Raw genomic sequence first — 11,154 nt, 5'->3', positions numbered from 1 at the left:
ATGACATCAGAATATTAGGAATGTCTAAAACTAGTCAGAGACTTGTCTGAAATCTGAAAGAATGGATCTATCTCCACAGGAACAAAGTTGAGGATTCTGGACCTAGTTGTTTTTCCATCAGCGACTTATGGATGTAAGACTTGAAACGTAAATAAGTCTGATAGGAAAAGAATAGTCGCTTTTGAGAGGTGGTGTTACGAAGGCTGTTGAGGATATCTTATACTGAAAGGCACTCAAATGAATGGTGCCAGAAAGAATCCGAAGAACTTTAACGCTCCTGGAAGATATTGCTAAAAGAAAGATGAAAAACTTTTGATACATTCCAAAGACGAAGGAGGACTTCTCAAAACAGTAATAGAAGATAAAGTTCCTGGAAAAAGAAAGGATGGACCTTCAATGAGATGGATTGATAGTGTCTAGAGTGAGCGATCTTCAAAGGTTTTGAAGCCTCCAGAAAAGTATACAGCAGGATCATTTGGCGAGGGCTAGTGTGGCACATCACCGAGGGACGGAGTGCCCATACGATATCTGATTTTGCCCAATGACTAGACGGATGGAAGCAGTTATGTTTGAAATCCATATAAATAAACAATTTATTTATGCAAGGTTTACGAGAGCGTCATGCCACTAAAACCGTCGTATGAGCGAATGTATCGTTGTATAAATGAGCATTGGTCATAATTGAAAAGCGTCGTATGAGCAGATCGTCGTAAAGCGGGGTATTACTGTACTCGGGATTTTGCTTAACAAAAAAAGCTTAGAAGAAATCCCTCTAGTCGGCGACTAGAGTAGAACCAATAGGGTCTTTCTTCGTATGGTCTGATGCAGTGGAGGCAAAACTATTTTTACAGAGCGATATGCGTGCACTGCGATGTGTTCACTAATTTCTCAGTTCTGATTGTTTTATGTGGTTCCTACCCATGAAAACTTTATTTGTAAGCCTTTCGTGGGTCTTTACGAATTCGGAAGTTCTGTTTACATTAAGCTCTTTAATATTACTATAAAATTTCGTGCAAATGTCGTAGATAACAAAAATGATTAAATAAACAATATACCGTCGTGTTCCCTGATAGACTATTCAGCTCTAGCAGATTTCTCATGAAAAAGATCTTGCTTATATCTGAATCATTGCTTGGAATATCGGCGCGGTTAGCCTAGTGGCTATGCGCATCGCAACCATATATAGCCTGGGGAAGGAGTGTCCTAGGTTCGATTCCCGTCGACGACGTGAGGAGCTTAAGGATCTTCCTTAGCCAAATCAGTCGGTCTTGGGCGTGGACAGAAGGGTTTTTTCCCAAGTTTATCTGGGGATTTTCATCCCGCAAGCAGGCAAACTGGCCCACACGCGGATACAGTCAGGAATTCTTAAGACAAACCCTTCAGCCATAGGTCTGAATTATCAGCTATGCCGGTTCCGAGTCCAGATAAAAATAGGAGAATTGAGGTGGTGCCGTACCTTCCTAAAAGGGGGCTCACGGCCGTTGAATCGCTATACGAAATGAATGAATGAATTGCTTAGAATTACTTAATCGCCAATCAGGTTTCTTTAAGGATTTAAACTTCTCTGAATTAAACAAACTCTTCTAGTAACATTCTAAAATTCTTCTGATTAAAATGACCTTTAAAATACATCGGCAATACTTATTTTCTTCAAAGGAATCAATGGCATACTGTTTGGAACTGCAACATAAAACGATTATTGATCAACTATTGAAGTGTCGTAATTTGATCCATCAGGGTATCTGTTTGAAATGCGTCAGATTACTTATATTTGAAATATAAGCAGCACAGTGGTGATAATAACATCTTTATTTTAAAGTGTTAACAGTGAACCAATCTTTTATTCGAACATCGAAGTGATTTCATGTGTATATATACATGCGGCTCTTAGAATACATTGAGGAAGGTTTATTCTCTTTCATATTCGGCTAACCGTATTCATGTGAATTTTTTGTATTTTAGTGAATAAGCTTAAAAATTTTTCTCTTTACAGTGTTTAAAGGTAAGTCGTAACAACAAATGTTTTGAGTTTGCTATCGCTTGCTATATAACATAACAATCAAAAGTTATTAAAGCTCTGATCATGGCAGGAGGGTAACAGCAATAGCCGAGCCTCAGTTAGAACTTCATTGGCTACAGGATTGTCATCCATTACCCTCCAAATAATCAAAAGTCCTTAGAGTCCTTATAAGGACTGGCTTAAAGGGGCGAAGCAAGAATGCTTTTCATCTTCCCCGTTATCTGTAGAGGACAGTGTAGGGATAAGGTGTTATGAGCTATTATTAAAGCTCTGATCATGGCAGGAGGGTAACAGCAATAGCCGAGCCTCAGTTACAACTTCATTAGCTACAGCATTGCCATCCATTACCCTCCAAGGGTATGGTGGTCCATCTTCCATAATCAAAAGTCCTTATAAGGACTGGCTTAAAGGGGCGAAGCAAGAATGCTTTTCATATTCCCCGTTATCTGTAGCGGATAGTGTAGGGAGAAGGTTATGAGCTATTATTAAAGCTCTGATCATGGCAGGAGGGTAACAGCAATATCCGAGCCTCAGTTCGAGCTTCATTAGCTACAGCATTGCTATCCATTACCCTCCAAGGGTATTGGATTGAATGATATCCAAACCTACCTCTCTAGAAAGTATTTGAAATATTATTATTTAATATTTTATGTGGTGGCTAGATTTTATAAAAATATTCTTTTACCTACTGCAACATGATAATATATGGAAATTAATGATAATTTTAAAAATAAAGTGTTTACTTTATTTAAAATGACTACTCACATTTTATTGGCATATTATTATTATTGCTATTAATAATTACATGAATTGTTATGAAAGTGCATATTAATATCTCGTTGTTAGGCTTAACTGACTGCCGTCTGTTGTAAGGAGATTAAATATAGGGTGATGTTTATGATGGTATTGTATAGCTCTCTGTTAGAGATAACTAACGAGATGATTTCGTGTGATGCTAAGTTAGCTAATAAACTGGCAGAACAAGAGAAAATCACAGAGAAAGAGAGAGAGAGTGTGGAAAGTGGCGAAAATATTATTCCGAAAAAACTGTATTATATTTTTCACTAATCATTTATATGTTAATGTGTTGCGATATATTAAACCCTGGCATAACATAAATTTGAAAAAGAAATTTTACCTGAATTTAACTTTAGTTGAATGTGCACCTCTAGATAACACTGGACATCAAAATTTTATAAATCCCCCTCCCCCTCAAGATTAATTAGTCGTTTCTTATAGATTTCGAGGTGCTATAGACGAATATGACGACGAAAATGCAAAATTGGCTACGGTTTGTGAGAGATCCGCAATAGTTTCTTATATAATAGAGTAATACGTACTTAGCATATATACCGATAAATGTCCGTTTCTACGTCCGACGTTTTGCTCGTCGCTTATATAGCTGCTCAGGATCATCTCTAGCAAGCATCCAACAGTGGTCAGCCAACATGGAAGTGGACCACTTTTCTCCATCGCTGTAGTTTTTTTTTTTTTTCTGATGGAAACGTTCACCGTACTCCTCACTAACCATTCTGCAGTTGTCGGGGAAGAAATCCAAGTGAGAATTGAGCAAGGACATATTCCACCAACTTGGTGATACAGACACAACAATTCCTCAACCAGTTCCTTGTAGGTTTCTGCCCTTACATTTTCGAGGAAGTGAGTTGACACCAGGCGAATCGAGTCCCAACCTTTTTTTCTCACCCCAGTCTAGCAGGTTGTCGAACATCTCGTCAGTGAAGAGCTCTCGGATCTGCAGACCCACAAAAACTCCCTCTATAATTGTCGTTTCGCTACGTCGAGGGAGTTTGTCAGCCAGCTACTTGAAAACTAATTCAGTCCCGTCCATGGCTTTTACGAAGTTTTTTACCAGACCGAGTTTGATGTGTAGGAGCAGTAGCAGAATTCTGTGCCTTTCTGATAGTGCTGGTTGTTGCACATTCTTCTCTCCTACCTTTAAAGATTTCCTTATAGACCAATCTCTCTTATCGTAGTGCAAAGTCCTTGCTCGGCAGCACCACAGACTCTACCTTCAAGTCAGAAAGAGATGCTAGCCGTACTTGTTGTATTGAAGATAGTCCAACAGCTGTTTCAGGTTTTCATAGGTTTCTTTCATGTAGTCAGCGTGTCCGACTGGATGGAACGGATGGAAGCTGGTTTACATTATGCAGCAACACCTTCTTGAGACATAATTTCGACGAGTCTATGAATAGTCGCCATTGGGGAGTCATGTTTGATTCGAAGGGCATTCACCAGGTCATCTACATCGAAGCAGAACACAAGTTCATCTTCTTTCGGAAGTAAGGCGCAAACAGCTCATGACGAGTGCGAAACAAAGTCACTCGGACATTTTTTTTGAGAAGATTTAATTGTAGAAGTCTTGATCCCAGTAACTCCGCTTTGGCCTTGGACAGCTCAAGATCGCAAATAAGATCGTTCAGATCTTATTGTGTGATAATGTGTGGCGCAGATGACGCACCGTGACAGATATATGGATCATCATTAGACACCGAAGGCTAAGGAGAACCCGACGTCGGTTCGCTTCCGTCGTCTGAATCGATGGAAAATTCTTTTGGAAGTTCGGAGACGGGAAGCCGTTCGCCGTGTGGAACTGGTCGGGGAGCAGATGGTATATTCTGGTACGCTATTATCCACTTCTTTTACCTCGTGAGGCCTCCCGAAACAGGTTGGTACCATGCAGAAGTAGCAGTCATTTGCATAATTGTTTGGCTCGCTCCAAACCATAGGAACAGCAAACGGATCGACACTTTACCACCTTTCAGCCACTTCGGAAGATTTCTAGCATACGTACCGCAGTATATGTCCAAGGCCTTGTCCTGTCCCCGATCTTACATCCGAAATAAAGTTGATATGCTTTTTTCAATAACGGAGTGATGGCCTTTTCCTGGCTTGCAAAGGTTACTGCCCTGCAAATGTAACAAACGTTATTCGCACTCTTAACACAAGTACAGGCATCACTACTGCTCCATTTACACTGCAGCCTGCAGGGATCACTTTTATAGTACTTATGACGCAGAAGTAAATGGGAGCGTAGCCCAGGAAGTCGCACAAACACTTGCTCACCCTACAAGACTTCACTTGTACTAATGATTATATCATCTTACGATAGCGATGTCATGACTGTCTACTGCTTTGCATGAGCCAATGATTCAATAGCTTCTGCGTGGGTGTGTATGATTGGCTGATGCAATATGATGTAATATGTTTGCAATCAGGAGATTGAAATACAGGAGATTGAAATACAGCGTTGCCTAATGATATCTATGTACGCAATGCGGATTGCGACTTTCTTAAACAGGAGCCAGTCGACAGATTTTATTGTCATTTTCGTGTTCAGCACGTTGAAATTAGTAAAGATTCGCTATTTTCATTTCAGAGGCACATTATGTGTTGTCCAGCGTAATCAATTTGTAATATTTATCGAAGTGAGTATTCACAATGTTGTGATTGTATTATTAGTCAGTTAATTTTTCAGATGACTCAGCAAACTACTTATCTCCTTATTTCGATTGTCACAATGGTATGTTATGACGTTCTTTGTGATGATGATATAAAGTGTGGTACTTCGGACTCCCGCAAGAAATTTAATGAAGCTTTCAACTCAGTAAACACCATGCTGCTGGAAGGTAATTACATTTCAATCTTTTTGCATGGTCACATATCTTGTTTGTTTTTTTTCTTGATCCAATAAAACCCCTACAAATTTTGGCTATTTTACTAAGAATGCATACAGAAATTGCCCAGATAAGTACTCCAATTGATATAAGCCATTCAAAAAAAGAAAATATAAATATGTATGAAATATTAAGTTCCTTATGTCTGCTTGATATAAATATAATAAATAAATCTACTCTCTCTCTCTCTCTCTCTTGATATTTACTGTATTTAGTTTATTTTATATTGTTTTTATTTATTATATTTATATCAAGGGAGAGAGCAGATTTATTTAATAAAAAACAATATAAAATAAACTAAATGCAGTGTATATAAAAATCTTAAAACTGTTTATGTCAGCTCTAAATTAATAACGAACACTATTTTCAACTTATAGTCCTTATATATATATAAGGACTGGCTTAAAGGGGCGAAGCAAGAATGCTTTTCATATTCCCCGTTATCTGTAGCGGACAGTGTAGGGATAAGGTTATTGAGCTATTATTAAAGCTCTGATCATGGCAGGAAGGTAACAGCAATAGCCGAGCCTCAGTTAGAGCTTCATTAGCTACAGCATTGCTATCCATTACCCTCCAAGGGTATTCACTATTTTCAACATATTGTACTTAGACTGAAGTATCTACTTCATTGTAAACTTGAATTGGTGTTTAAAAACTACTTATGAACTAATAAAAGAATTTTAGGTTTATCTGAAGATTAATATATTTATTAACATCACAGTTTTTTATTTTATTTTAAAATATTTATAAGAATTAATATTAAAAAGATTTGCATCATTTTAACCTTTCGGAAACGTGCACATTATGATTTTTCTTTCTTTTCGAAACATACTTTTCCCATTTAGAAATTTCATTTCCAAACCTCAAATTTCGTGTGAATTTTTTTCTCATTTAAAACTTTTTTTTAATATTTGTATTGTATAATTTATATTCACTACGGTAGTGTTATTTTCGACCACTGAATATTAAAAAGCAAACATATAAAAACTGGGTTTTAATTGGTCGGAGATTTCTACAGAGATGTAGTCTACTAGTTTCGTCAAGTTGATTGTTGGCTTCGTCTGGGCACACGAAAAGCAACATAAACAACTTAAAACAGAACAAAAACAAGCTAAAGTATCAGGTTAAAACATAACCGGATGCTAAGTATTATCAAAATTCAAATGAAACGTTACACCAAACGCATGGAGCGTGTATGCTAGCAGTCATTGTTATACAGGTGCGTTCTGTAATAGGCTGCAAAGTTGAACTCCGATATGTCGAGTGATCTTATGAGTGTTTTCCAGATGTCAACAAGGATCATCCTTTGGTTTCTGTTAAGGCTGCCTCTTGAACGGATCACTTGCAGTTTCTTTGATGTTGGGTATGAAATTCTTCTTCTAAGTACGGCATAGTACTTTTACTTTTATTTGAAAGCCCTTCGGAACTCGTGAGGCTTTAGCAGTTTTGCAATTTTCTGTGAAACTGTGCTATCAAAAAGAAATGGACGACCTATAATGAGTTTCTTGGGTTTGCTGTTGGGAGGGATTGGCGAACAGAATCTTTTTTATCAATTTTTTGGGGGTAACCATTGTTTGTTAAAGTTTAGAATATGAGATCCAATTTGTCTATTAAAACTGCGTCATCGCTTATGATTTATTGAAAAACAGCCCTGTTTTTCAGCATATGTATAATACTCAACTTTTGTGAAATATGGTGCGAAGAAGAAAATGCAGGTAACGGCCAGTGTTGGTCGGCTAGCGGTAAACCTTTAGATCAATATTGACATCCTTTTGTTTTGTTGGGACGTTAACAACAATAGAGAAGACAATTCCGGTTTAGCTCTCCATTTTTCTAATACTAATCACAACATTATGGGATAAAAGTACTATGCCGTACTTAGAAGAATAATTTCATACTCAACATCAAAGAAGCTGCAGTAGTGATCCGTTCAAGATGCGGCCTTAACAGAAACCAAGGGATGATCCTTGTTGACATCTGGAAAACACTCATAAGATCACTCACGACATCGGAGTTCAACTTTGCAGCCAATTACAGAAGGCACCTGTATAATAATGACTGCTAGCATACACGCTCCATGGGTTTGGTGTAACGTTTCATTTGAATTTTGATAATACAGTATTTAATATTCAGTTATGTTTTAACCTGATACTTTAGCTTGTTTCTGTTCTACTTTAAGCAGATTTGTTACTTTTAATATGCTCAGACGAAGCCGACAGTCAAGTCGCGAAACTAATAGGCTACATCTCTGTAGAAATCTCCGACCAATTAAAAACCCAATTTTTATATGTTTCCTTGTTTATGTTCACTATCCTAATTGTCTCCTAAAATATTCTGACAGCTGAAAGTCTTGGCCGCTGTTCTTGTGTGCCAATCGACTGTGCAGAAATATACCAACAGGGTAAGATCAGCAGTGGAATATACAGAATATGGCCAAAGAACAGAGCAATAACGGACAGCAGCTTCGAAGTGTATTGTGATATGGACACCGATGGCGGAGGGTGGACAGTAAGTAGAATGTTACACGCATATATTCAAAAATATTCTTGGTGGAGGAGGGTGGTTAAGACTGATAAAAATGAACTCAGATACCAATGACCATGACAAATGGTAGAACTAGTCTGCCTTTTTTTTTTTAAGTAGGAACTTTCAGGTTCCTTTTTATTGTTGTTTGTGGGTATTAGACACAAAAAAAGCAAGAAATGCAACCAATAAAATTCGGCATAACGCAGAATTTTTGCATTACTATGTACGATTCAGTAGCAATGAGTCGTTCGTATTGTACGGAAGAACGACTATTTAGCGATTATATGCTACGAACGACTTGAATTATCGAAAAAACATTATCTAATTTATAGATAACCGAAGTAAAAAACTTGGTATAAACATTAATTCTCATGGCAGCCTGGGCATAAGCATTAGCATTTTCGCTTGAGTAATTTTAATTCATTTTTATTTTGTACTTCATTCATGAAACAAAACAGTTCACTTCGAGATAGACAATTAATTATAATAAATTTAAAATGGTGTGGATTACTTATTTTGTTTTACCTTAAACATGATGCTTGATTCCAGCTATTAAAATTATATATTAAATAAATAAAAATTAGTAATAATTGATTTTATTTTCAGCAAACAAGCAAACAAAAATTTAAAACTTTGAATCAGTTTATTATTATTATTAAATCAGCTCAATGTGTGTAATATTATTATTCGATTTTTTAGGTTATTCAAAGAAGGGGTGAGTTCGGTAGACACAAAGATTACTTTTATAAAAGATGGGAAGAATACAAAGTTGGATTTGGAATTTTAGATCAAGATTTTTGGTTGGGTAAGTAAATAATAATTCAAAACATAATTATTTAGTAATAAAATAATCGTTAATTAATTTAAGAATCTCCCTGCATTCGTTCGTTTCTTTTCTGTGCTTCAATATGCTTCAATACACACCACATGAACGAATTTCAATCTTGAACATTTTGTTTGACGAAGTCGATAAAAATAAAATAAAACATTTGATATCAATTATCCTAATGGTTTATTTAAAAGGTTTGTTTTCCTGTAGGTAATAATAAAATCCACGCTATTTCCATCCACAAACCCAACTCTGTCCGGTTTGACTTGAGAGACCTGCTTGGGAATCATCGCTATGCAGTTTATGATAAGTTTTGGTTAGAAAGTGAAGAAAACAATTATACATTGCATGTTGACGACTACAGAGGAAATGCAGGTACGAATAATTATTTGTATTTTCATTCAGAATGCAGAAATTACTTTATTTTAACACGTAATAGTACAATCAAAGAATAATAGTTTCAAAATTTAAAAAAGGTTAATGTATAGTTTTACATGATATTAAATAACTTTGTTATTCTTATTTATAACCCCTCCTGTCCTCTCTTCATTCAATGTATCGTCACACTAAATGGCCACGGTATTTACAAACTCACAATTTTGTCTGTGAACGTTGATGGCTTACGTTGATTTTTATCTTTCTCCAGTTTAGATTTTAAAATATTTCTGATGCTACTATCAACACAAATATGCAATTTAACGAAACTGATGTATTTTATCTCTCCCTTTTAATTGGACATCAACTACATCTTGGTGCAGAAATAGCATCTCTTATGAATTCGGAGCCATTTTTATATAATCTTCAAATTTGATATCATTAGCCTTCACGATGATCTAATTCAAGATGTATAAAAAGCTGATATTTTATTAAACTACTGTAGATAATAATTAATTTTTTTCTTCTATTTTTAGGCGATTCTTTTATGAAATATCATAATGGCTTCGGTTTTACCACGAAGGATAAAGATAATGATAACCATGAAAGAAACTGTGCTGAGTTGTTCAAGGGAGGTTGGTGGTATAATAATTGCCATGAGTCGAATCTTAATGGGCTTTATCTGAAAGGAAATCATACTACTAAATCTATCGGTGTGAACTGGTATTCCTGGATGGGTGATAAATATTCTCTGGCTACTACGGAAATGAAATTGAGACCATTGAATTTTCGTTTATCATCGTCTAGGAAGAACGCATCCACACCATTGTAACGAAAGTAATAATAATAATAATAATAATAATAATAATAATAGTGTAATCAGTTTGGACATGATCATTTCTAAAAGAAAAAAAATCGAGTGTTCCTGTTCGAAGAATCAACAGCTCTACCCATTCATATTTGTAATCAAACTTTTAACTTCATTAATTCTTTATATTTGTAGCAATAATTTTTCTATTTCCATAATTGAATTAAAATTATAAATCTGAAATCAAACCATTAGCATAGTAATACATTATATTAATAGACAATAATTTTAGCAGTATCCAGTTTAATTGTTCGCAACGAGAGAAAGCAATTATGAAATTATTAAAAAAAAAATTGGGCTTAACTGAGTCGAACTTTATGCATGATTTGATTCAACATTCAATGTATTTCTTCATATTTTTGATCTTCGTTTATGTATTGTTAAATGCATCTAACTATAGTTACGTTATCTGGGTGTCGTCAAGTATGTAGGGATAATAAATACATCTGCTGACTTTTCTGTTGATGATAAATTTCAGGTATCTCTATCTTAACAAATATACTGCTTCTGATTCAGCCAGAAATTTCAAATGAAACTTACGTACACATCCATTACACAAAGGCACTCGTATTTTTATTTAAAGTATTAATTCTATTAATATTAAGAATTGGTGTCTAACTAAGTTTAAGAAATAAAATGAATTCTTCATTTATCATTAGAAATTACAGTTTTATAATAAAACTGTTATATATTAAACGATTGTTAATTATATTTAAAATAAAATATTAAATATTTACGTATTTTAAAACATTTCGAAAATCAAATAATGCTGTCAGTTGTCACTACAATACTTCAATGTAGCAGTCGGATATACAAAATATGGCCAACGAACAGAGCAATA

General features: G+C 35.4%; 1 protein-coding gene across 1 annotated transcript; it reads left to right on the top strand.

Annotated features, from left to right (window-relative positions):
• Window positions 1-1,891: 1,891 nt before the first annotated feature.
• Window positions 1,892-10,365, top strand: LOC150103317 (techylectin-5A-like). Its single transcript, XM_090398403.1, has 6 exons — window positions 1,892-2,002; window positions 5,517-5,667; window positions 8,057-8,223; window positions 8,941-9,046; window positions 9,281-9,445; window positions 9,982-10,365. The coding sequence occupies exons 2-6, from the start codon at window positions 5,517-5,519 to the stop codon at window positions 10,275-10,277; spliced, it is 885 nt and encodes a 294-aa protein (XP_090254529.1). The 5' UTR covers window positions 1,892-2,002; the 3' UTR covers window positions 10,278-10,365.
• The last annotated feature ends 789 nt before the right edge of the window (window positions 10,366-11,154 follow it).

This window comes from Typopeltis vanoorti, chromosome 9, assembly GCF_054136105.1.
Source record: "Typopeltis vanoorti isolate ZY-2024b chromosome 9, IOZ_Tvanoo_1.0, whole genome shotgun sequence".
Lineage (NCBI taxonomy): Eukaryota > Metazoa > Arthropoda > Arachnida > Uropygi > Thelyphonidae > Typopeltis > Typopeltis vanoorti.
The sequence above is the reverse complement of the archived record's forward strand: the minus strand, read 5'-3'. Positions and strand labels throughout refer to the sequence as shown.

Coding starts and splice junctions, on each gene's coding strand:
- LOC150103317 (XM_090398403.1), top strand. CDS start 5,517: ATGACTCAGCAAACTACTTATCTCCTTATTTCGATTGTCACAATGGTA. Junction 8,224..8,940: donor CCGATGGCGGAGGGTGGACA/GTAAGTAGAATG, acceptor TCGATTTTTTAG/GTTATTCAAAGAAGGGGTGA. Junction 9,047..9,280: donor AGATCAAGATTTTTGGTTGG/GTAAGTAAATAA, acceptor GTTTTCCTGTAG/GTAATAATAAAATCCACGCT.